The sequence below is a fragment of the Vanellus vanellus genome, assembly GCF_965231255.1.
Source record: "Vanellus vanellus genome assembly, chromosome: 8".
Classification (NCBI taxonomy): Eukaryota; Metazoa; Chordata; class Aves; order Charadriiformes; family Charadriidae; genus Vanellus; species Vanellus vanellus.
Genome location: NC_138913.1, coordinates 23,182,512 through 23,210,261, shown reverse-complemented (window position 1 = coordinate 23,210,261; position 27,750 = coordinate 23,182,512). Strand labels below are relative to the sequence as shown.

General features: G+C 37.6%; 1 protein-coding gene across 2 annotated transcripts in view; it reads left to right on the top strand.

Annotated features, from left to right (window-relative positions):
* Nucleotides 1–27,750, top strand: part of CLSTN2 (calsyntenin 2) — a gene marked incomplete at both ends in the record, with an annotated part of 388,624 nt that overhangs the window by 289,781 nt on the left and 71,093 nt on the right. For both annotated transcript variants that reach the window (XM_082487183.1, XM_082487182.1), the window contains 3 exons: nucleotides 7,962–8,157; nucleotides 9,885–10,093; nucleotides 16,712–16,861. In XM_082487183.1, the coding sequence (XP_082343309.1) occupies nucleotides 7,997–8,157; nucleotides 9,885–10,093; nucleotides 16,712–16,861 (520 nt within the window). The remainder of the gene's footprint in view (nucleotides 1–7,961; nucleotides 8,158–9,884; nucleotides 10,094–16,711; nucleotides 16,862–27,750) is intronic.

Genomic DNA, 27,750 nt, shown 5'->3' with positions numbered 1-27,750 from the left:
CTAGCAGGTCGTGTTGGTGCACATGTCCTGCTGCCCAAAATATTGTGTTAGGGTTGCCTACCAGACTGTAGGAATTCTGCTAGCAGTATATATTTGCTAGGCAACATTCCTAATCCTCGGTCTTTATTTAATTTGAAATTCTAGTCACATTATACATCATTAGCTACTTTTATGTATTTTTATTAGCGTTTGTCCTTTAACAGCTCAGCAATTCTTAGTAGCTGGAAATTATTGCAAGTATTGTAATAACCTTTTTAATCTTACATGCAGAGACCTCTAGGTCTCTCTTATAAAACCAGATTCACCTTTTTCAAAGGATATACACAGTAAAATGGGTCACCAGGCAAGTGATCTTCTGTTTTTCTCAATGTAGGCCTCACTAATCTAGAAGTGAAATAGTTGCATGATCCTTCTTTCAGACAAAGATGTGGAATTAGGGCAGTGGTAGCATCTGGGCTTCTGTGTTTACTGAAAGATGACTGTCTGAAGCAAAGCGACGTTTCATCTGCTGCAGCAGACTTCTGTCTGATAGGGGGACAGGAAACCTACAATCACTGATTGCAAATGCTGGAGCCTCAAGTGAACACTAATCAAATAATGCAGGTAGTTTGTGTGAAGACAAGGACCCGTACGTGTGGTTATGATTGTTATTGACATGTAGATCAGACAATGGCCCAATCAGGAACTCCACTTAGCTGCTGGAGGATAAAGTTCCTTTTATTAATGTGCTTTTTTGCGGGTTTAACTGTGCAGTTGCAGGATTATTTTTCAAATAGTTCATTATAATGTGGTATTTTAAAAAACGGCAAGGCAAATATTTCTCGGTAGTGATCACGTAACCGTAAAGTGACTGTGCTGTGCCTTACAGCATTCTAACTAAATTGGACAGCTGTTTCTATGTGTTGAGTGTGTGTTTGTGTGATACTCAGATGCACTGCCGAAACCACAGGACAGGTGCAAACATGAAACATGAGGTTAACAAAAGCCTTCCATTGTTGCAGGCGGGCATGGAGCTCCATGGATTGATTGTAATAGTATACTTTTTTGGTATTGTTCTTAGTCATGCCTTCTTGCTTTCTTTCTCTCTTGAATCTTGCAGATTTCAGAAAGAAGAAAAAATTAAGAAATGTTTCAGGTTATTTGCAATAGAATTTTAACTTGATACGTGTTTGATGGGAGGAACGAAGGACAATATTTTGTATTTCTACGCTTTTAGAATAGAGGGTGCTTGAGAACTGTATAATCATTAGTTAACTAAGCACATCTTTATGTGCATAAACCTTTATCTCCTTGTTACATGTTTTTCTGATCCACCTCAATGTCTATTGCAGTCTTCAAATAAACATGTATCAACTCTCCATCATTTAAGCTGGAGTGCAAGGATCCCTTGCGCGGATCTGAGTGCACAATGTGACACCTTATGCATCTATAGCAGTGGTGGTCTAATTTCCAACAGAGGTATATCTCACTATAATCCATAAAATTACACTTTTTAAACAAGCTTATTTAAACAAAATTGTAGAGTACGTTTTTCAGGTGCTTTGTTGCTGAGTGCCTTCATGACCTAAGTGATTTCCCTGGGAAGTTTATTGTGAAGCCAGGAAGAAACCCAGATGTGACTGCTGGTTATATGCTACCCCCAGAACTAGCTTTTTATCCTGAGCAATTGGTCCCTGCTTCAGTGGAAGAATGAAGTCTGGTTCCTTTGGTATGAGCTTGTGGCAACAATGAATCACGTGAAGTGCAAGTGCAGTTTCCTCCACTTTCCAATTTCAAATCCATGGGAATAGAATAGGAAGGGTAGCAGTGAATTTATGCTCTTGCTTTGCAGAGCTTGTTGCCCATAAAACTAGGTATGAGGAAATAATAATTTTTGTATTTTATTAAGATATGAACACCTCCCTCTGTTTATGATTTCAGTATCGCTTCCTGGGTTTTACTATTTCAGTATGAGTTTAAAAGCATTGACTTCAATGAACTGGAAAAGCATGTACAGTACTTACTGCCTTACTTAATTTTTTTTTCTATCCTTAAAGATATTTTACATCTGTAATTATTATTTTGCCTCTTTTTGCCAAACAACTACCCTTTCCTCCCTCAAAACGTAGCCTCCTATGTTCTGTAATCATTTAAACAGTAGCAACAGCTTATGATAGAAAGACTTGTGAAAGCAGTAAACCTTCCCAGTGGCACTGAGACACTCAAAAGGTCGGCAGCTCTGCACTGCAGGGGATATTTGCAGGACTGAAAAAAAAAAAAAAAAACCAAACAAACCCCAAGAGAAACAGCAACCCCCAAACAAACTTATTGAAAAACCCAGTACCAACTGCGCGTAGTGGGTCCATGCTGCATTTCTGAGAAAACAGACATCGAGTTGAATAGTAGCCCTAACTGCATTACTTATTTGCAGATTTCCATCCAACTGACAACAGACATCTTTGATGATTGATGTTCAAAGAACAGTGTGCCTGTGTTTGGATGTCCATCTATATGTGGAGAGAGCACAATGTAAAGAGTTAAAGATTCAGATTTGATTCAAACAAGGAGTAGTTCAATCTCATTGACAAGAGTGGTTTAAAACCTTTAGTTATAGCAAGAGGAAAGTCATATCCACGAGCAAATTTATAAATTTTATAAAGTTCTTGGAAGCCTAGTTGTGCCATGTAGTACATGAAGAAGATTCATTACTGATGGTTGTTAAATACTTCTATTATGACATGATGGATCCATGTAGCTGAATCAAGTTTTTGAAGGACGCACATAAGGAAAAAACAGTGTTATTGTCATTCATGCGCAAGTCTTCGGAGACCACAGTGACACCTTGGTCGTGGTGTTCCTGTCTCTGTTCTGTGAATAGAAACTCAAGATGCATCTCTCCTGAATAGAGTATTTGTCTCTTCTAAGGTGTGAGTGGATTTGCAGGTGATCGTGCAGCTTTGATTCTTAGGCACTTTGGGATCTTTCAGGGACACTGTACTTACCTCAGGAAGTATAAAACCACAACCTTTATTCTAAATATATGATCAGCTATATTGATTTGTGCATCTGAGAAAAACACACAGAAATATAATGAAAGGCTAGAGAGTAATAAGTCAGAATAGGATATGAATATAGATGAGTAATTTTGTCAGCAGTGAACTAATGAAGCCTGGTTTCCTACAGGTTTGAGCTTCATGTTTGATTTACTGGTACCAAAAAGGTGCAAGATAGAATTGAGCCTTTTCTTGTTGTTGAGCTTTTACAAGGTCTTTGTGTGGACTGTTTGCTATCTAGTGAGATGTCACCCCTACAGTATTTCTGTAGCATCTCTGTATTGTGCAGTTGCATGATTTCATAGCACTTGTGGGAAACAACTCCTTTTTTTAAAATGTAGTTGAAATTAGCAAATGCTTTGGGAGCTAATGGCGGGAACAAATACATGTGTGTACACTCACGCATATAGCCATGTCCTGAACAGAGTTGTGTAAACTCTACTCCATAAGCAATCATGAGGCCAATGGAGAGGATAGAACATGCAGGGAACTCTGGTTGGAATTAATCATAGAGTAATAGAATTCTTTAGGTTGGAAAAGACCTTTAAGACCATCGAGTCCAACCATTAACCTAATACTGCCAAAACCACCAATAAACCATGTCCCTACGTGCCACATCTACAGGTCTTCTAAATACCTCCAGGGTTGGCAACTCAACCTCATCCCTTGCCAGCCTGTTTCAATGCTTGATAACCCTTTCAGTGAAGAAATTTTTCCTAATATCCAATTTAAACCTCCCCTGGTGCAATTTGAGGACATTTGCTCATGTCCTATCACCTGTTACTTGGGAGAAGAGACCGATCCCCACCTAGCTACAACCTCCTTTCAAGTAGCTGTAGAGAGCAATAAGGTCTTCCCTCACCCTCCTTACCTCCAGGCTAAACAACCCTAGCTCCCTCAGCTTCTCCTTATAAGACTTGTTCTCCAGACCCCTCAGCAGCTTTGTTGCCCTTCCCTGGACACGCCCCATCACCTCAATGTCGTTCTTGTAGGGAGGGGCCCAAAACTGAACACAGCACTTGAGGTGAGGCCTCACCAGTGCCGGGTACAGGGGGACAATCACCTCCCTAGTCCTGCTCACCACACTATTCCTGGTACAGGCCAGGGTGCTGTTGGCCTTGTTGGCCACCTGAGCACACTGCTGGCTCGTATTCAGCAGGCTGCCGACCAACACCCCCACGTCCTTGTCCGCCAGGCACCTTTCCAGCCACTCTGGCCTAAACCTGTAGCGTTCATGGGGTTGTTGTGACCCAAGTGCAGGACCCGGCACTTGGCCTTGTTGAACCTCATACAACCAAATGAAAGAACATCTGGTGATTGCTGATTCACATACAACTGTTGCCTTCTATTAACTATTGATGAAAATTATCAAATGTCAGAGCTCCCAGCTTTTCACTTGAAGTCTTCTGTATTCTTGGTGTAATGAAGGCTGAAGAAAAAGCAAAGGTAGCTGTGAAAGGCAAAATAAGCATGCAATTTTTTTAATAACTTCTGAAATTGAGTTCCAGTGAATAATTCTGTGTAGTTGTTAAAGGTGTAACATTGGGGATTTTTATTTGCACTGAAAGAAGCGTGAGTTTTGGTTTTCATATAAAAGGCAGTAATTTATAATACAATTTTGTTGATTAAGACTTATAATCACTAAATCTTGCGTGTAAACGTTGCTGAGTATGAAACATCGTCTTTAGGAATTTCTAAACAGTGGAAAGATTTGTTGGTTATATTTCAGAAAGGATAAACTGTCAATAGCTTTTGGGGGGCTATTATAATTTTTTACAGAGGAAATTATATGATTATTACCCCTACAGTAGTAATGTATGGCTCTCTACCAGAGCTCTCAAAATAACGTAAGCTTCAAAATTAACAGGTGCTTATGGCTAATGCTAGTCTGAATGATTTGAAAACATAGTGTCCAGAATTTAATTAAAACATGTATTAAAATGAAGCACCTCTTAGTATAGTTAAACCCTGCAACCAGAAGATTTTATAGGAAGCAACTGGAAACCTCCAGGGTGTACATCCTGGCCCTGGGAGAAGAGACTTTTTCCCTTTACCCTGGATGCAATTGCTATGGGATTTCATGAACGTGCTTCTACCTTTGTGCAGTATCACCAACTTATCCCTATTCTATCAACTCACTGCCACCACCATTTTCCTGATCACCTGTTCTCAAACCCATTCAAATGAAATGAAGATCAAAGCTTAGTATTTTGGTGTGTGTCTGTTGTGAGGAAAACAATGTCCCAATTTGCACTCTTAATTATGTCAGTCTTCCAAAGCAGAGGGGAGGTGGGGGTGGTGCCAAGGTCCTGACTGTGGTTGTTCTGCAACTGAAGTGGTGAGCCGCGTTTCCTTGGAAATAGGAGTAGGATCCTTCTCCTGAAAAAAATCCTACCTAGTTATTAAAAACATATGCAGTTGCTTTCATAAAAGTTTGTTGCCGTAGCCTGAATCTGGAAGTGTATGTGGGGTTTTGGTAGTGTGTTTACAAATATCTCCACATATCCGTGCAGCTGTCATTATTTCGTCTTTGGCAAATGGGGATATAAAAGACAAAATTGAGTTATATATAAAGCCGGATTATCTAGCACCGGAGCAGGATATAGAGGCGTCTAAAGTATTTGCCGAGACCTAATTAGAACACGTGCTGCTTCTATGATTGCTTTACATCGGGCCTCTGCATCTAGAGAGGAAAAAACGATAAATGTTTAGACTAAGGCTGAGCGAACTTTTTTCCTGCCCTGAGCTATTTCTGGTTTTTAAGAACAGTAGGCGTAGATGTCTGCAAATGCTGTATTGTTTACAATCAAACAGAGGATCAATAAAATAATAAACACAAACCACTGAAGTTCATGATTTCTGTTGATGGATTGTGCATCTGAGGGAAAAAAAACCCTGTGCATAGTTTCTTTGTTAAGAAACTATGAAGGCTACTGTTTTAGAACACAATAAATAGTATTTTTCCATTAGACTTCCCACATTTACACTGTTATTTTAGTATTTAATTAAAATTAAACTGAAATCCACAATATCATTTTAGATGAATGTTTTGTTTTGAAGTTCGGGGAAAATTGGGATAGCTTTTTTTCAAAGGTATGTGTGACAAGATTGAGATACAAACTCAGTGATCAGTGCCCATGATCAAAGCTGAACAAATGGCTTTGCTTCAGCCTTCTCTTAATCATATGCTTTATTTCCTATACAACAGTTTATAAACCTTACGGAGCCTGCTTTTATGGGTGTGCAAAGTATTAGTATTTTGCAGAGTCTGATTCCCAGGGTAAAATCCATTCCTTTTTCTATAGCCCGAATATTTGGGCTCATTGAGAGTGAAGGAAAGAGAGCCTGGAAAAGAACACGTCTTTTGTCTGTCTCGGGAAACGACACCACCCTTTCATGCCACTTGAGTGAGGGGCTGGAGCAAGTAAACGTCCAAGCAAATACTTAATGTATTTTCCCAGTGGCTCATAATTACTAAAACAACTGTGTTCTGGTCCTGTGAAGACATTCATAGGATTGATTATGATTGTTCATTGTGGGATTCATCTGCCTAAATGTCAGTGTATATAGCTGAGCTCGGCTTCGCTCCCGTTATAATCAAGTGAAACCTGTGGGGGTAGTAGTTGAGGGAATATCCTAAAAAGCCGGTATTAATACTCTTAAGTGTACCTAATCCCCACTCTCCCCCCCCAACATCCTTCCCATTTTTTCTTCCTCACACATAATAGGAATTATGAACTCCAGCACATTTATAAAGTCACTATCTACTGTCTTCTCTAAAAATATACAATATATTCTATTAGAAAAAGAGAGAGAGTAGCCAGGCTTGAATTAGAGGTCATAGATTCACAGTTAGTTTAGAATTTGGCAGTTGACTGAGATGTGATTGACAAGGAGATTTCCAAAAGGCTGCAACTGTAAATTGGAAATAAATGGAAAAGGATTATGTGAGTGGGAGACTGCTTTGAATCTATAATGCGTGGCCTGAGACCGACTTGCTCATAAAAGAGCATGTGTGTAATGTGTCATAAAAATATTTAAGCCACATTGGTCTTTGAATAAATATTTCATTTTGAAAGTTGGATTCTGGAGTGGCTAAAAATGAATTCAATATGCATATCCTTGCTATCAATATGAAAGATTAAAAAAAGGATCACCAGAAACTGGTTGGATTTTTTCCCCTTCCAGACTTATATTCTCACAAGATTTTTTATGTTGTCTTTTGTGTCCAAATCAATTTTTTTAGTTCTTGCTATATCATCTGTTTTGTTGTATAGTATTCCTCTGGGAGAAACTATGGATCTATTACATTAGGAGGCAGTTTGGAGGCAGAGTGAGTTGCTGCCAAGAAGGCATTCGTGTATGAGTGTGTGAACGTGGGTGGGTGACTGAGATGTCCAAAAGGGACACTTGTGTGTGTTTCTTCAACTATTTCTGTTCTAAAGGTCTATAAATAAAGCAAGATATATTTTGAACATGCCCATGTTCTGCATCATTAGTTTTTTCACTCTTGGGAAACTAAACTGCAGGAATCTGAACATCTGCTACCACCTGGCAGCTCAAGTGGCTCGAGGAAGTAGTGACAGCAGTTAGAAAAGACCACCTCTAAAATATTCTCTATTTTCTTCCTGCTATTTTCCTTAACTAAATACAGTTGTCTTAATTTAGTCAAAAGTAATTTAGCTCAGCGTTGATGTTAGTACCATATCTAGGGAATAGTCTCTAGGGCTTTAAGAAACCATTTAGTAATGACCGAGGAAGTGGGAAGTATGTGAGTAGAGCCCTTTTGGATATATTATAAACTGATGCTTGAGTCTATACTTCCCACATTTATAACAGCATGTGAAATACAAATGAGTGCTAACTTCTCCAGTGTCACTAAGATACTAGACCTCCCTGGTTATGATTGTTTTATGCTATTCCTCACAGGTGAAATCTGTGCTTTTAAAATCCATGGACAAGAAATGCCCTTCGAAGCTGTTGTCCTAAACAAGACATCTGGAGAAGGTCGTCTTCGAGCAAAAAGTCCTATTGACTGTGAACTGCAGAAGGAATATACGTTCATCATCCAGGCCTACGATTGTGGATCAGGACCAGGTGGAACAAACTGGAAGAAATCTCACAAGTGGGTAAAATGAGGAGAAATTTTTTTTTGCTTTGGCATATATTTGCTGTACAGTACAGATCAGATCAAAGGGCTCCTTTTTACATTGTGATCAGGTAGAAAGCAAATAAAACCAAGACGGACCGTTGTTGCAATGATTTGTCCCCTTTTTATTCCTTTTTCCTTTTGGAAAATATTTTTCTTTTTTGCCTCCTGCGATTTGACCCATTCTGCAATGGTTCCAGATGAACCTTTTAATAGGATTCCTGTTCAAGTGGAGAAATGCATCTCAGTTTTGGTTTATTTTTCCATTCTTGCTTTCACATTAAATATATTGACTAAACAGATCATCAAGGACATGGCAGCTAGCTTTTAATTGATACTTCCAAATTCTAAATATTTTTTTTCCCTCTGTTCATCTCATTCCAAGTGGTAAGAAAAGAGAAATCGCCCTTTTTTTTTTTGAGTATGTGCATAAGCTGCAGCGGTGTTGCCTTTGCACAGTGTGTTTCTGACCTCAGCTTTTGGACAGCAAGTCTCAGAGGAATTCATAGCCTCTGGAAGAGGGGGGTATTGAAGGTTAGTACATGGTACTTTTTACTGTGGAGCCAATTCCCTGCATAAGCTTAAGTGGCACGGTGCCTTTTTCACCTCCAGTACATGAAACCAAGCTCCAGACCATTTGTCATTAAAGATGAATTTAACTCACGTGTAGATGTATAACTACTGTACAAATTGTTCATTTTGCTGAGAGCCATTTAAATAAATGATTAATAGTAATCATTCTTCCTTCTGCTCATCCAGGACGCACAACAATTAAAAATTTAATTAGCTCTACAATGCGTGCTGAACTTTATCAGGGTATTTAAAAAAAATATACATTTAGAAGGAAGCCTGCAATATCAAGTAACCATCAAGTCAGAGAAACAGTTTTTGCCTCATATTATTAAATTATATGATGTTTTTCCCTCATATGCCAGTAACAAGCTAGTATGTTCTTCTTGTGGAAAATTTCAGGCTAATCCCAACCAAATGAAATCCAGGCTATTGGGACCAGACTTGGTTACACTTTCTTGTAGTGCTTTGTATAGTAAACCACAGGCTAAGCTTGTCTCTCTGGGGTCCCAACCTTTACTGCTGGCTCTGCCATTGATCTCTAGATCACGTCTCTGTCCCTCTCTTACCTTGCCTATCAAACCAGACAGCAAATTCTTCCAAAGGAAGGCCTTTAGAATCATTAAATACTAAAGGCCTGTTATTTTTGACCCTCAAAGGTTTACATGTACAATATTGTAACTAATTAAAGCATTAAATAATTATAATCAGCAGAAGGTGAGAGGCTTATTTAATATCAAAGAATTTTTGTAAACTGACCATTTTTAGGTAGTAAATATGTAAGACTACTGTCATTCTTTTCCTCTCTTTTGCTTATTAACCCATTTTACACTGGGATGATAACATTGGCTCTCTGCTGGAGTCCATTTTAAGAGACAGACCAATTTTAACGGGAGCATCACGACGTCCTCTCCCTACAGGTTGTGGCACCATGTTTTTACCTAGTGCTGCATTAACATGTTAAATTGGGCACATTAAACTTAGAAATTCAACAATACCTCATTTTAGCACATGTTTACATAGTTTTCTAGATATGTTTTGTTAGTCTTTTCAAGTGTTTTGAAAACAAACTGTTAGTGATGTGTCATGATAAATTAATGTTTCTGTTTGATGTCTTTATTTACCTATTTTAGGGCAGTGGTCCATATCCAGGTAAAGGATGTCAATGAGTTTTCACCAGCTTTCAAGGAGAGTGTGTATAAAGCCACTGTGACAGAGGGAAAGATCTATGACAGCATACTGCAGGTAGAAGCCATTGACGAGGACTGTTCCCCGCAGTATAGCCAGATCTGCAATTATGAAATTGTCACAACTGATGTTCCTTTTGCTATTGACAGAAACGGTGAGTATGGAGAAAGAGCAATTGTAAGTTCTGGAACAAATAGCAGTAATTTCTGTAGATAGTGTAATTACCTGTTAATACTAGTTGATAACCCGGATTGAGTTTTAACTTGAGAGTAATCCTGTTATAATCTCTGAAAATGAAGGAACCATCACACTGGGAAATTCCATCCCTTTTACTTAAGATTTGGTCAGAAAGTGCCAAAGTAATTTATTGTGGAAATTAAAATCCCAGTTTTAGATGAGCAATATGTTTCTCTGTCACTCAGTCCATTCTCTTAATTGTCTCACATCTAGTTTCCCATACAAGTGATGGCATTTCCTAAGGCAGCATGTAGCCCTACCTAATAGGGTTTATTCACTAGTTTATAGCTAGGGCCATTCTTCTTAACTTTCTGGAAGAGAGTCTAAATGTAGAATTGACAATATTCTGGATGGTTATTGATTGTTAAAACTTTCAGGGAACAGGTCCACAGATCTACCCATTTGGGGTGCCTCTTGAAGCAGATCCGTTATTCTGAAGTATGGAAGAAAATATTCTTTGGAGAAGCAGTATTTTTTATGGTTTTAGATTTTAGTTGGTTTTCTAATGTATATAATATTTGAGGAAAAATAATATACCATATTAAGTTTTCCAGATGCAGCAATTTTTGGCCTTGGTGGCCCCTGTCTGTCAGCTTCCTGCTTTTCCAAGTCAAGTTCTCACCAGGGAAGAGCACAGAACCTGACACTGAGTTTGGGAGAGGTGGCTGGTCTGCATTAAAAATGTGTTGAACATCCTCCCTCCCATTCTCCGCTTGCTTCAGACAGTACAAAGCAGTAGCTTTGTCTTTCAGGTACTTCAGCAGTCCCATATTGGCATCACTTTGTAGATAAGAGTTCTTGTTATTGATATTCACGTGTGCACGCTTGTGCAGAAATACAAAATGGAAATTCTTGTGCTCACAGAACTTGTTTCCCCAGCATAAGCACCCTGTGTCCATGCCCAGCAATACTCTGATTTATCTTTCCTAACAGAAGCATTTAATCCATGTTGTACGGAGGAGGAGAATAGTCTTTGGAAGTTAAATCTGATTTTTGGCCAAATTGGAAATTGAAAGCATGCATGGAGCTACCCTTTTCTCTAAGCAGTCGTTTTCATGTTGTGATGTTTTATAAAACCCCTTTCCCCTACTCAAAAATTATTCATCTTTATTTGTGCAGTTCTTGCATAATGCACAGCTGAGCATCAAAAGATAATAACCTGTTAGCATCAATAAATTGTAAATGACATTGGGGAAAAAAAGCCTTCTTGTTGTAATACATTGGGAGGCAAGAATACTATATAGGAGGTATAATCATAATGAGTATGTTTGTAAATGAGGTCAGCTGGCACAGTAATCTTTCACCAGAGCAATTGCACAGGGGATTTTTTTACCCGAAGTGGGTATTTGTGTGCAATTCTCTAGAAGCTTTTCCTCTCTATGGATTTTTTTTCTAATTCTGAGATTTCTCATGTTGCCATAAAAGGAAGTTCTCCATGTTTCTATTTGAAAACATTATTTTCCCAGAGCTCTGCGTGACTTGCCAGTATGGGGCTGGTTATTTACACGAGTCACAGGTGGTTTCATAATTTCATACCAGGTTTGTGAGAGATATCATGGATAAATAATACATTGATATTAGCACGATACAAAGCAGACATTTCTATTGTTTATACCTTTTCAGCTCCTATCACACAGTGCAGCTGGGTTATGAGTGATCATAGGTTTCTTACAGTCAGAGGCATGATCAAAAGCATGTGAAGTGTCAGGAATCCTTGGTTACATCTTTGTCCTTATGTGCCTGGGACCTGCTTTTCAGCAAAGGCAATGAGAAAATTATTGATTTAAACATGACTTTAAAGCCTGCAGTGAGTAATTGGTATAAGGTTGTAATACTTGCAGGTTTTTGGTCATGAATTCAATTAATATTTTTTGATCTATTTGTTCACTAAAAGCGCAGTGCTGCCAAATAAACAGTAATTGCTGTCTAATTTGCAATTTTTTAAGATAATGGTAATTGCTTAAACCCACTGGGATTAGAGACAGTCAGAATAGATGGTTGCACTTTCATTTTGTGACAGCAATATTTTGCTTAATTCCAACACATTTCATTGCTGAGAATGTTTCTCTATGTCAGCTGATGTAAACTTTCTCTGGTGCAAATCCTTTGCCGTCGTGCCCATTTTTGTTACATATAGGATGATTACAATAGATGTATGAAATGCCTGGGACTGTCAATAATGTGCTAATTAGGATTTTGTTTAGAGGGTTTTTTACCCATTGTGCAAAACAAATCCAGGTTCGTCTTCTGCAAGTTACGATTTTTTCGGAGTTTCAGTAACATATAAGTGTGGAATTTCATTGCCCAGAAAGAGTATTTAACCAGATGCTTAGAATCAAATCTAAATATTACAGAGGGCCCCAGAAGTAGGGGGAGTGGAGGAAAACATGCCATTATCAGTCCCAGATGGTGGATTTTTTTCATCACCAACCTATGAAACTAAACACAACCACGGGCCTTTAGAAAGATGAACATGCTGTTCCATCAGCTTTTTTCTTTTGGCAGATCATTGTCTTTTCAAGCAAAACTTATTTCTTGTATCTAGATCAATCCAGGGAGCATTTTATTGTCTTGAGAAATTATATTACACATAGGGGAACATTTGTAGAAAGGAAGAGAGAACCTTCAGACTGTAGCAGTGCACTGTCTACTTCGCATCGCCAAATTGTGTTAGGCACAAGTGGATAGGCACCCAGCACTGGCACAGGAAGCAGTAGTCAGCTCTTGTGCACATCTTTGTAAATTAGGCACTTAAAGGTACGTAATATAAAGCTTGCCATTTACCTTTGGTAACTTTGTCCCTCGGTATGTAATTTTTTTGTGAATAAAATTACATTGTCTTATGAAACCATAACACTAATAAAATTGACTTGTATATGATGAGCCTAACTTGGACGGTAATTAACTCTTTGTCATAAAATACAATGGTGTAAATGCAAAGGGTAAATTTAAGCTTTGCTATGCAAATAATTGGGACTAAAGGTATAAGGTATAGCACGTTTCAATAGACTTTTGCATGCCGTTTAGTTGTCATCTTAGCAGAGAATCCCAATCATCAAGTGAGTTATCATATCAATATTGCATAGGCTTTTTTCAGGTAACAGAAAAATTAAACCATAATGCATCGATGTGTTGCAATTCCTTCATTAATCAGGGATCATGGTCAGATGATCAGACAATTCAGGTATAGATACAGATTCTGTCATCGCTCTGACCTACTCTCATCTCTAAAATAGGGATAACTATATTTGCCACCCACTACTGGGAAGCACTTCATAAATACATGTTCAGATTTTTCAATATGAAGATTTTGCCAAGAAATGTTGGACTTTTGACAAGAAAGGTTGGACCAGGTGATCCTTGAGGTTCCTTCCAACCTGGTATTCTATGAAGATGAATTACTGATTTATCTGTCCAGTCAGTACAAGTTCTGTCAAGTTACCTATCTTAGAAAACAGATGTGGACAGGATCTCACCAGGTCGTCTTTTACAGCACTGACATCTGTGTTAGGAGCTATGCAATTTTCATATTGTCAGAAGAGTAGTGAAATTTTATAGTTAAGCATTTGTATGAGATATTTATTTATTAAAGCACAATTTCTTTACATTATCATTGAAAAGTGCACCTTTTTGACAAGAAGTAATTCTAATCATTCAATTGACTTATGATCACATACAGCTCCTGGTGGCTCTTGGCAGCTGGGAATGTTGAGCTGCCACTCCTAAGAGCAGACTGAAGTCAGAGGCCACTCATGTAACAACACTACCCCTCATCTCTTGTAAGAGTTCGGAGATTCAGTTTTGTACTTACACACACAGGAAGTATGGAATCTAAGAGGGAATTCCATAGTAAATTAGTCAAGTCTTTCCCTGTTCTTGTGACTGCTCCAAAATAAGATGAAAGACAGCCATAAAAGAGGGACGTCTGTATCAAAGTATCTCCAAAACTGACCCTGAAGAAACAGAGGGGTAAATGCATGTGTCCTCAGACACGAATTTTTATATTCCTGTTGTCACTTATCTGTTTTTTAGTTTTTTTAAAATCTGTTATAGCTTTGGGTACTTCCAGGAAAAGGTAGAAATTTAGAAAGACTGGAAAAAAAATATAATTTTATGGCCTAATTTTGAACTGTGTAGAAAAGAACTTACTTCCATTAAAATTTTTAATGTTATTGATTACCTTTTTGTTTATGGGTGAGATGTAAATAGAAATTCTCAGCCTATCGTCTCATAAACTTTAATTATTCTGTATATATAGTGCTTCCCTTCTGTGTCTACTTTTTAATCATATTGACTAAATTGTAAAATAACAAAGAAGCATAAAGCAGAGGTAACAGAAAAATAGAATAATTAGGAAATAAAGAAACTGTTGAGTAACATCTGCAAGACATCCAAATGACCTTTCAGAATAACACTGGTCAGAATCTTTGTAGTCCAAATCTTAAAAGACCATAACGAAATACAAATCTTAGAAGACAGATTTAGTGAAATGCAAATATGTTGTAATGATTTGTAAATCTTAGAGGACCGTTAGTGTGCCACACGAATTCTAGCAGTCTGCTAATTTAGATTCAGATAATTTTGGTTTCTTGAGAATTATCTCTGCTGATCATGAACTAATAAAATACCAAGGAGAACCAAATAGGGAAATATAAAGATTCATGTAAGAAATAATATAATGCAGAAAGTAAAGAACAACTGAGCAGATATTAAATGAATAAGTATACAATGGCAGTTTTTCATTAAATCCTCTTAGGTGGGTACTAATCAAGCAACGCAAGATAGTAAAATGGGTAGAATAAATTGTTTTGCCAATTACTAACTCAAAAATAATTAAGTAGTTGATACTGTTATTGCAGTTGCCTTTGTCATGGGAAAAGCTATCTACGTGGCAGACTTGAAAACGCCTGGCAAGGTGAGATGTGCGAGCAAGAGAAGCAAGGAAGCTGTAGACACAGTACTGTTTCCATATTAGCCTTCAGCAGCTCCTTCTGCTTCTCCATTTGAGACGTAAAATTAGTGATAAGGCTTGTCCTCCTCTGTGCTCTGCTCAGAAAGGCAGGGGTAAAAACTCGAAGTCAATAGAAAATGGGATACTGAGCCTGATTTCTAGCTGGAGATGTAAAGGTATATTTAAACTACAAATTTTGAACCAGAAGATGGTGGTAATTGCAAAAGCAGCCTTCCTTCAGACCCGACCTGAAAAGTTTTGCATGTTTCAATTAAACTACTAAAGTTGGCTTTAATGTAGTAGTCAGAAAAGTGTCGGGCTCTGACAAGATAAGGAGTGTGTGTCAGAAAGAGACACCTGCTAAAAGTCTTTACATGTCAAATTAATCAAGGTTTAGTGAAAAACTTATTTAAGAAGTTTCATTTGTCTGCTTTTGCCTGTCTCTCCTTCGTTTGAATGAACAGACACGCACACACAGACACCCAAACCCCCAAACAACGCCGGCATGCCTAACAACAGATACTTTAACCAGCACCTATGGGAATCAGATCACTGTATTTGACTAAACTCCGGGCTTTAGGTGCTCCGCATTCCATATTTAGCCCAAACAATTTGATCTTGCAGATCCATGCTTGTAAGTAGTTGTTATGTGTAGCATTGATCCAGAGCAAGTTTGTTAAATTCCAGAACAAACATTCTCATTCAGAGAGATGGTATATCGAACAGCCCTGAGCAAAGGTGTGAAACATATTCAACAGTCTCAAGTTTCAATTTGAGCAGGAAGTGCATTTCAGTGAAAAGAGGCCGAATTAAAACGCTGAAGTTGATAATTACAAAAACATACATTCTGCATGGTAATCTTCCAGTCCTGCAGGAAGTACTCTGAGAAAAATCTTTCCCTTCCCGTGTGGAAGTTGAGAGTTGTCTTTGTACCCAAACCAGGTAATTTGCTACCTTTATACATGTATGAGGTTCAGCAGATAATCTCTGTTGTTGCCGAGTTTTATTTTCCATGTGATAACTCTGTGCTGTCATGTCAAATACCCCGAAGCGCTCTAATACAGAAGGTGATTCTGGGGCTTTTCCTGTCTTTAAAATCCAGGGCAAGGTTTTAAAGGGCTAAAAAGCTTTCTCTCCTAAAGGGTAATAGCTTTAGAAGAAAAGGAGGATACTTAGGCTGGGGAGGTGTTCAGCAGTGGATCTCAGGAATGTGGCTGCCATGTTAAAGCAGCGTGTTCTGGGAAGATGTGGAAAATGAGGTTGCACCTACTCATACTTTACATTTCAAGATGTAACTGCTAATTAGTTTTACAGTCTTTATAAGGTGTTGAGCAGATGTATGATATATATAGACGTACCCATATTATATGCCTAGCAACTTATATTTGCCTAAGAACATCTTTATTTCTCTGCTGTGTTGAAATACTTCTCATTCCTCATAACTGTCTTGCCTGTGGATGTTGCATGTGCTTCAAAGAGCTTTCTGGTCTCAAAGAACTTGGTTAACCAGGACCCAAATATTATAGTCTGTATATGCTTAGCCAAGAAGTAATTTCTGAATATTATCTTATATTGAATCTATAGGTAACATCAGAAACACTGAGAAACTGAGCTACGATAAACAGCACCAGTATGAGATAATGGTAACGGCTTTTGACTGTGGGCAAAAACATGCAACAGAAGATGTCTTAGTCCGAGTTAATGTCAAACCAGTGTGCAAACCAGGCTGGCAAGGTAAGGTTTAATAGTTTATATATATTTTGTTTAAAAATCTTTTCTTTGGTGTTTTTCCTCCACCTCACAGTAAGGAAACTAGGGTGCTTATTGCAGCGGTATAGAAAGCTGTTGCTGTTTCTTATGCTTACTTCATTCCAAGCCTGTTAAAAAAGTGGATACTACTCCCATACTTGTTTACATTTGCTATGTTTCTTCTCTAGTCAGAACAAAGAACAGATTAGAAGAAAGAAAAAAAGCTAAATTTCTATTCTAATAAGCTAACTTATAATTCAGTCTGAATATACTGAAAGGTTAAAAAATGCTTCTGATTTGCCTTACTCCTACTACTCTTTTAATCAAACTTTTTGAGCCACTGTGACAAGATACTTTTCCCATGTGTGCCAGAGTTGTTCAGATTATCTTGTTCCAGGTACAGAATTGGCTTTCACACGCATGCATGAGTCAAGGCATGCTCAACCGGCAGTGGGAGTGAAAGGCATTTTTTTATCCTGATTACTGTCTTCATATTGAGACATTTCAGTAGGAATTGATTTTCTAAAAAGGTTATAAGGATCTACCGTCCACTCCGTCTAAAATGGAGAAAAACCCAGCTGGCAATGTACTAGGAAGATAGATATGCCACAAATTATAAGGAAGTAAGCTGAAAATGGGGGCTGGATTAGGGACAAACCAACTGGATGTAACCACATTATGCAAATTTCACTCAGGACCAGTCTCAGCTTCATAATTGCAATTTTTAAAGAGAATGTTCAAGAAGGAAGAAATCAGTTTGGCTGTTGTACTTGAAGGTAAATTTGCAGACTGACATTTAGAAGGAAAAAAAGTTTTCTTTGTAAAATGAGAAGCCCTGGTCTAGAGGGCAATGAAATGTGTGCAATAGCATGATTCCATTTTCAGTCCTCACTTAGGGCAGAACCACTTCTTCATTTTTCAGGGATGTACTACTTCCCCACCCACCCAAGTATTTTGAAGAGCATTTTTATTAAAAAAAAAATAATACCTATGAACTATTTCCACATCTTCTAACTGATTTTGTTGTTCAAAACCCCATGATTTATTCAATAAGCCAATATGGTCTCTTTGCAATGCAGAAATGTTCTGTTCCCATTTTATGGTGTCATCTCAAATAAATAAATTAAATACTCCCAAATTAGCTTGGAATTTGTATTAAAATGGGTGCAATTGTTGATATTTTTTAAATTTCCAAATTATTTCAATTTGGGTATTTTATTGATTTTTATTGAAATTTTTTGAATATTTTATTGATTTTTATTGAAATTTTTGCAAAGATACCTTACTAATGGTATGTTTATATTGCCCAATATTGTCATACTTAATTCATAGTTCAAGCATCAATTATAGGACAGATGGTCATTGCTGGTCCCATCAGGTGAGTATGGATACCAGGTAGCTAATAGAAGTAATAGAAAAAAACTCAAATAAGGTTTGCTTTAATTTTTTTGATGCTTTGTTCATCTTGGGTTATGTGAAGTGTTTACAAGTTAAGTTGTTTATGAAAAGCTGTGATTCAGCTATTGTTATTTTATGCCTGCAAAATTTATTTTCTTCTCTTCTAGAAGTCAGAGCTGTATGTGGCTGATGGTTTGGTTAACACTAAGTGTTTAATATGAGAGGTTGCCAGCTTGTTATTTTCAGTGTGATGGTGAGAAAATAGACAGAAAAAACAGCATATATAAAGCAACGACTCTTAAAAAAAAAAAAAAAAAAAGAATGCAATATATAAGAAAGTTTAAAGCAGCTTGTCTAAAGCATCCCAGATAGGAAAGGATATGCTTTGATAGCATTCAATATGCTTGTATTTGGTCTTTTTGTTTGTTTCTGTGGCAATTTGGCACAACTATTCTTTCTCCCTTCTGATTTTATAAAGTTTTATGATGGCCTTTATTATAGGGAAGGTGAAAGTATGAAATAGCTCAATATGTTCTGCTCTAGCATATTCCGTGCCATCCATGTGGAATTGTACCTTTCAATCTGTCAAACAGGTGACTGCTTCACTTCATTGGCATGTCTCCATGGGTAGTGTGCAAGTGGATAGTGTTTGCCTACTCAGGGTATAAGGTAAACAATTGGGTAGATATGACTTTAGTTCTTATTTACTAAGTCATTAATTGTAATTTGAAAATGAGCTGCAACATACTACTTCCAAAAAATTCTACGTGTCTCTTAACAAGATTTTTTTTGTATGCCTACTTATTTTTAGAGGTAAAGTAATCACAGAAGTAATGTTTTCTGCTTTGAGCCAATATTGGTAAAAATTAACTGTTGCTAGGAAAAAAAAATCAAATAAGCAAAACTTACTAATAGTATTTTAAGTACTTGAAGAAATCTGGAGACTGGGACTGGAGGATATTTATATATATCTTTCTTCCCTGTGTCTGTCACTCTGACCTCCCCACAGAGGCAGCCAGCAGGTATGCGCCATCTTCTTTGAAATAATGATATATTGAAAAGGTTGGATGACTAATGGAGGTACAATAATGTTTTGCTTGACAGAAAAGATTAATATTTTGAGCTTTTGGTTATAACATAGAAGTTGCCAAAATATGATCACTTTTTTTTTTTCCTTGTTCTTCAGTGTTAGCTTGAACAAAGAAATACTTGAATTTTCAATTTATAGCATTGGCAGTTAGTTCTTAAAAGTTACTGGCTTTAGTAATCTGAACTATCGTGCAGTTCTTTCTGTGACTATCATGAATGGAGATTGTAGCAGTCTAATACAAATTCAGTGTTAAAAATTTCAGAGCAATAAATTTCAATGCAGATGGCCTTCAGGTAGCCTCCATTGTGCAGGGGTGGGGCAGGGAAGAATATGTGTACGTAAAACAATGTACAAAATTATTCCTGTTCCTGGAGGCCAACTCCATGTGACTGATATGTATAGCAGAGCAAATAAGACTCAACAAGCCAAGGTGCTGTCCTTTAAACAATATTCCCTTGGACTAAGAGCATCTAAATCTAGGAGCTACTTCCCTCTCTTTGAAGATGGACATTAATACACAATTAAGAAGCATTCCCACCCAGACATATTCAGCAAGCAGCAAGCCTCCACTCTATTAAGAGGCTACTTTAGAAGCAAACTTGACCCAGACCGACATAAAACCATTCTGAGCAGCTACTCTGAAGTGTTATTAGTATCCTAAGCAAGCTAAAAATGTGAATCAATGAACTGAATTAATTCCTAATCAATTATTTTAATTGGAAATTCTTATTAGTGAGTTTTGTCAACTGAGTTTTACAGCTATGCTACAAATTCTCTTCATGCTATCTGTGTGTTAATTTTCGTGATTTTCAAACAATGGAGTGATCCCTTACTGTCAGTTTAGTAAAGAGACTACTTTATAAAGAAAAGGTAGATGATAGTATTTCTGACACCATAATGGGTAAATTTGCAGTTGAAGTTATTTCTGGTTTTTGTTTAGTTTTTTTTTTAAACACAATTAGTGGGTTTCCAAACTAAGAAAAACCCTATTACCTTCAGCACATTCCCTGGGGTTCTGTCCATTCCTCCAGGGCTCTGCCTTTGTTCCAATTGTATGGGCACTGAGCAGACACTACACTTTTTCCTATAGATTCACTTCCAGTGTGGTTCTTTCCAGTACAGTAGTTTTAATGTCGCAAATATTGATTTCAGTAAAGTTACTTCTGCCTTATTCAAAGTAGGGTAGACAGACTTGCGGCAACACAGTACAAAATATCCATATAGTATTTTCATTAAAAAACATAAAGAGTCAAAAACCTGTAATCTAGACCATGTTCCCTGTAGCTCATTTATGGTACCATAATACTGTCTTTTCTCATTTCTGCTACTTTTAGGAACAGTCTTCACAAAACTGAAGAAGTTACTATCCCCCCTAGTGGCATAACAAATGGAAAAAATATAAAACAATGTGCTGAAAGATGCAAGATAGCAGAAAGTTGCAAACAATTATTCCTGTACCAAGCTCTCTGGTGAATGCTGTACAACATAGGGAGAAAATAAAGAGGAGTTTAGCCTCAAATAATGAAGAGCAGAATCGTGTCCCCAAAAACTTAAAATATGTTTTGAGACTGCTAGAGGTCTGCTCCAACTATTGGCAATTAAATCAAAAGTCGGGTTGTTCCCCAAAATGCATTTATTTTAGACAGGAAGCAGTTATTAAGGCATAAACCAAAAAAGCTCCTCTAAAATACCCTGAATACCCCAAGAAAGTATCAGAGGACTTTGCCTTTTCTGGAACAAGCAGGGAGGGTTGAATGTGTTTCTTGGGGGAATCAGTATATAGCAAAGACAACAATTCAAAAATTAAGAATCACATTGTCTCCTCTGACTAAAGAGGACTTAATTTTTTTCTGCCAAATCTAATATGGCCCTCACATCAGCAATGCTCACTAACCTCCAATTTAAGAGAAAATTAGGACTCTGATTAGAAAACAGGATTTCACAGCATCCAGCCTGAAGTGTTTTACTAGTTTGAAAAGTTTTTCTGCGCTGATCCTCAAGTCCTATGAACCCATAGACACACTTAATTACCTGAGGTAACAATATAAAGTAGACGTTCCTTAAAAATTCATCTTAAAAACCAGATGTTCCTTAGAAATTCAATGACTTTCCACTTAATGTTTGCTTAAAAATAGTTTTGAAGTAAAAGCTTCTCTGTTTATTTACCTGATTGACTATAAAAATATTTAATAAGAGTAGTTAATGTATCAAAGATATTGCATGGTACTTCTTTTTTAAGGTATGTAAGGCCTCACTAAGGTGACCTAGGGCTTTGCTACCACCAAAAGGCACATTCTTACCACCTCTTTAATGTTGAATGTCATTTGTAGGCCACGTACAGGTCAGATCAGCTTGCTTTTCCTGCTGAAATACCATCTATCTTTTGTTCAGAGGAGGGCAGGACCTTCTCTTTTAGCAGCAGAGTGATCTTAGATCACTTCTGAGTCAACAGACTTCATAGATGCGATTTGCAGTAGATGCTGAGTGATTTTAGAATGGTATTCATGTGAGCTTTCTAGTAAAATCCAGTTACAGAGGAAAACCAAAACTGTATTGGCTTTTGAGCTGTCAGTGCTTTTATCAAGGAGCAGTATGATTACTAAAGCAATTGGGTATTTGGAGGAGGGTGGTCAAGTACAGAAACTTGCTTATGAGAATGATATTCCTGGTCTTCAGGAACAATTTTAAAAGCCCAGGTATTTTCTGCAATAAATATAAATAGATTTCTATTCTTCTCGTGCACATACCTAGCAGTTTAAAATGCAATGCTCGTTTTATCTTAGCTGTAAGGTATTTACCCATATTTTAAAAATGAAATTTACTGCAAAGCAGGGAGCCTTATGCCAGTCTAGTCTTGGAGCTGCTGTGCATGCATTAGCCACACATCCTTAAAGCAAGGTAATCTTAACAAAATGCTTACATTCAGCTATTAACTTGAATGGCATCATTTAGTAGAATACCCATTTCAGACGTCTGCAAATTAATTGAACTTCTGAGTACTTTTGATTTTTGAGCTCAAAGTTTGCATAAGTTCATACTCTTTTACGTACTTGTATCAACGTTTTTTCCTTTGTTTGACTGCCGTTTTTAAAAACAGCAGTCATACCTGTTTCAATCTAATTTTTAAGATATGCTCTCCTTTCCTCAGCAAATTCTGTGTATGTCTTACAGCTAAATGCATCTTTCCTGAACACTCCAGATAAGGTGTTTTCACATGCTTCTTTTTACCATAGCCTCTTAATGGAAACACAGTGCCTTATATATTCTGAGACTGCCTTTCTTTTGCCTGGCAGCTCGTGGACATGCTGTTATTGACTTAATAGAATCGGCTCTTTTTCCATGTGTCAGTTTTCAGTGATGACACACCAGTTTGCTGAAGTTCCTGACCATGAGCTGGCGGTTCATATCATTACTACAAAGCGGTATTTCTGTAACGCCGGTTCTCAAGTTCATCTTATTCTGTGCCTTGGAATATCCTCTTTCTATACTGACTTCCAATGTAGAATTGCCTTCCAGTTTTGTCACTAGTGGAGTTAATTAACACAGCCCTGGTTTTGTGCTAAGAACACTAATGGAAATATCAAACAACAATCCCAAGGCAGATTTACAAGGACCTTTACTAGTTACTTCCCTGTGTGCCATGAACTTCACATTTTCAGAGTAACCCATTATTGCCCTCTCTTTAGGCAGTTCTGTGTATGTTACAATTGAAATACTACAGCCTGTCTTTTCCATCGTAACAGATGCAAGAACATGTTCATTTTAGACCTATTTAACTAGATATTTGTTTCTATGTACCTCTATGGAAGTCCACTCCTTTGTTCACCTTTCTGCATTTACAACTACAAAAAAAAATTCACTGCAAGATCACCATGAGCTTCACTGGGGCAATTATAATTTCATTGAGATATTTCATACCTCTGAGATGTAGCTGATACCTGGTGGTTCCATTAGCGTTTCCTCTGCTCAAAAGTTAAAGCACTACAGGATATCCAGTTGGGTTTGAAGCTTTTCCCTATGATTTCTTTTTTCTCTGTATGTAAAAGCTTTCACATATCCTTGCACCATAGGGTTAAAAATTGCAGACTTGCAACACAAGTTTTGACAGCCTCAATTCATTTGATTTCAGTGACTAGTCCATGTAATGTTTCAGAGTCTGTCTTTTAGAATTTGAGAAGCTCTTTGCATACTCCTCAGTAGAGAAATCCCTTGGAATACCAGGATTCAAACACTAGTCACAGCCCTTGTTCTCCAGGATAACTAGGAAGCTGTCTCTTCCCATAATGACATCTTTTTTGTGGTAATTTGTCCTTCTGAAAACATTACAAGTCTCTAATCACATCTAAACCTGGTGTCAAAGAACAGCAAGAACAGGGCTACTCCCAAAAGGAAGGCAAGCCAGGAGCCGATTGTCATACCAGGGCTGGCAGAGCCTTCATCACCAAGGGCCAACTCCTCACCCAACTGAGGTAAGCAGGGCAGACCCAGAGATGTGGGCCAGGTTCAGCCAAGAGCCCAGATCCTCAGGCATGTTCATGGTGAGGAGGCAGGTCCCAGGAAGCCAGATGAGAGTTAGGATCAGGTCACTGGGCAGATCCACAGCGATGAGGCCAGTCTGGCAAGTCAGAAAGCCAGTCCATGGGTTGACTTATACATAAAGGGACCCTACAGCCAGAGCTGTGGCTGAGCTAGAAACCAACACCCCTGCAGCATCGTAGGTCGGGCCAGGACTGAAGTGCTGGGACTGAGCCTAAATAGAGCTCCTGGCCCATGGGTGCGAATGGAGGCCCCAGATAAGGCTTATGGAGGCTCATTAGGACTTATTAGTGCAGTTGGGGCTCTGGCACCCAATTTACTGCAGTAAATACTTATTATTATTCAAATGCAGTCTCACAACAAATAATAGCTTAACCTATGCTGTTGTTTCCTATATTTTAGATTCTTATATGTTTATTTTGCATTATTAGGCACCATTAGGGCTTGGGGTTTTATCACTCAATGGAGTATTCAGCGTCACTAGTTCAGGCACGACAGCTATTCCATTATTCACTAACTCCTGCAACAGCAGACCTTACCGCTATCCTGCAGTAGTCCAAATTTCTGCCTCTCTCTTTTTTGTTGTTTTTTAAACTATCAGCATGCTGCAGAAATACAAGGTGTCCATGGATGTTTCTTTATGCTTACGAGATCTGCATTCAAAGCTCTTCGCAAGCCATGGGACTGTAGCAGGGCACTGGAAGTCAGTCTTCTCTTTGCTATGGAGGGGCTTTAACTGGGTCAGACTTTCTGATTATCATTTCCTTAACAAATCACTCATCATATTTAACATGCTTAAATTTGTACGTGGCATCAGATTTAGCAGTCCTGTCATTTGTATGTTACTAGCTTGTAGATTAGCTGTCAAACCTATAAATGTTTATTAGGCTTTTTTTTAGTTGTATGACTGATGGTGCTGGATGAGAAACAATCTTTTCTCCCTTAAAAAAATGAACAAAACTTTAAAGATTATTTTGCAGTGTTGTTTACAAACATTCATATTTTAGGTACACATGCATATGTATGTATATATGTTATTCATATATATGTATGTACATATGTATATTATATAAATGTTTATTTAAAAATAGGGGGAAATATAATTTAATAAAAAATATCCTAAATGATATTTGTGTGTTATTTATGGTTACTAAACACACACAAGAAGCATGATCGTAGCTGATACTTAAATCTGGTTTCATTTCTTGAATAATTTCTGACAAACTTCCCTCACACATACATGTCTGCTAGCAGTGGTTGTAAAGCTCCATACTTGGTATCCAAGAGAAAAAGCGCTTTTTTTTTCTGCCAGTGGCGACTGCTTGACCCTTTAAAACTTAGCAAATTGGTTTTAGAAAATTGTATTCTGCAGCACACAGTGACATTGATGGATCCTGGAAGCAGCATTCTGCTGATGCTTACTAGCTGATTTGTGGCCAGTTAACTAGGGGACATCCTACCGAATTCACTCCTTTGTAAAATGAGCAATTTCATGAATGTGAAACTGCTTAGACAACCTTGAACAGACCTGGTTATTTTAAGTAGTTCAGGATCTTCACAGAAACAAAGGTATTTAAGAATGGGCCAGGTACTACCAGTGCCTGGTAGCGCTTCAGAAAAGTCTCTGTAGTTTTGCTAAAAGCACACTTATTTTCATGATTTATGAAACTCCCTGTATCTTACAAGCAGCAGTCAGGCAGCTCTAGATGCTGAGCAACGAAACCTGGAAAAGCCTTTTCTGATGCACTACCAGTCTTTTCTTTAACTTTCCTTCTGAGATGACAAGGCATAGCAGATGATCCATTTTAACATTCATGATATACTTTAAAATTAAATAATAATATTAACTCAATTTTGTTCACCTGTAATCTGTGTCACGAAACAGCATTCAGAATTTATCAAAAGGTCTGTTGCAAGGCTGAGATTTCCTTTTTTGCAAGTAAAAATTTTCCTTTTTCATGAGTTTTGAGGAGGGCTAATCAGGAAACAGGGGAGCAGAACATATAAGATGATTGCTTTGTGTGTCTTGGATTTTTGTTTTTTTTTTCCAAATGGGAAATGAAAATCCTTCAAAATGTTTGGGGTTTTTTTTTTTAGGTTGGCACAATTTTTAAGTCCATAAATATAGAGAGAATGGTGCTCAAGAGAAAATATGCAGGAGCTATTACCCTGTATCTGTTTTGCTAAAAAAATCCTTTATCTGTAATTCAATATAGAAATTCAAGTACCAAAGCGCGTACGTTTTGGAAATGTCTACGGGCCGTTGATCTTTCACATATGGAGGATGCCTAACTGTGCAGCAGGTATTTATTGAGGTGGCTGCAACATATGATATTCTGGCGATGCGTGCACTTACCAGTAAATTCATGGTGTTGAAAGAAAATTGTAGTTTTGTGAGGACGGTGCACTGCTCTTCCAGGTTTCGTTCCTCAGTGTCTAGAGCTGCCTTGACTGCTGCTTCTAAGATACAGGGAGTTTCATAAATCATGAAAATAAGTGTGCTTTTGGCAAAACTACAGAGACTTTTCTGATCTTGTTTGAAATCTTTTGTGTATACTGATATTTTTATTTATTCTAGATTGTTTCAGATTTTTAAATTGAGAGGAAAATGTTTAATAAAAAACAAATACTTCAGCAAAGCTGTGAAGTATAGAAGTTTAAAAAAAGCAGCAGAATAACCTTTAGCCAAGTATCCAGCCTACATAGATAAAACAGATGCAAAGATGCTGAAGAGGAAACAAAATCTACCTATTACATTGCTCTGGGAACCTGATGTTCCAGCTATTATCTAGAGATGCTGCAGAGACTCACTGACAGCACTACACAAGTTTTGTCTTAGATTTAGCTGCCAGGATGCACATTTTCAGTCCAACATGAGGGAAGTTTTGCATTTCACTGCCATAGTAGAAGTTGTGTTGCAATTGTCTTTAATTACCTTGCCATCATTTTTAATGTCATGAGGTGAAATAAAAGTTCATGACCACACACATGTAGGAGGAGACATGAATGAGGTCATACCTCCTTTGCCCATGTGAATGTAATACTCCTTCGAGGAAAATTCAGATTAAATCATTCTTAGTGTCATCAAGCATTAGAAATGAATTAAAATATAATACATGGATCACAAGGAAAGAGAGTCATGTACAAAACTGTTAAATGTAGAGATCAAGGAAAGTCTTTACATTAACCTTCTGTTAAAAGGAAAATTTATTTAGTGCATTGGGGTTTACTTCTGAAAGCTCAAACTGTCACTAAAGTTTGATCCATTTTGATCTTGGAATAGTTTGAGGATCTCAGAGACTGAGATCCCAGTTTACATAGTTGTGTTGTATAATTGATGAAATCTGAACCACAAACTTGGCATTGTGATATTTACAATCTAATATGATTGTGTTGTAGGTATAATCCAGCTGGGGCTGTCGTATATTGTCCGGAAGAGCTTTATACCACAAGTGGCAAGCAAAAACGTGTTGAATAAAAAAAATCCAAACAAAGGCTGTCTTCTGCAGGGCTCAATAAGGTTAATTTTATTCAAGCTTTTCCCGTGGGATTAGTTTTCCACCTCTACTGGGCAGGCAGTGTTTACCTTTCTAAGTTTGCACTGTAATGTGGTGTCATCACACGTCAGTTTGTGGTAAAGGAGGAGACGTTGGTTGAGTTTAGCTAATGTAGTACAACCTACCATTTCAGGTGGGATTATGTATCTTTTGACTGTTTGCATAACCCTAGGCGTGATTCACGTTTTAAGATACAGTTTTTAAGTATCGGAAATTCTGAGGCTTTTGTAGACTCAGGTTACACAAGACTCTTCCTCCGAGTCAGTTCTAGAGGAATCGAAAAAGTGCCACCA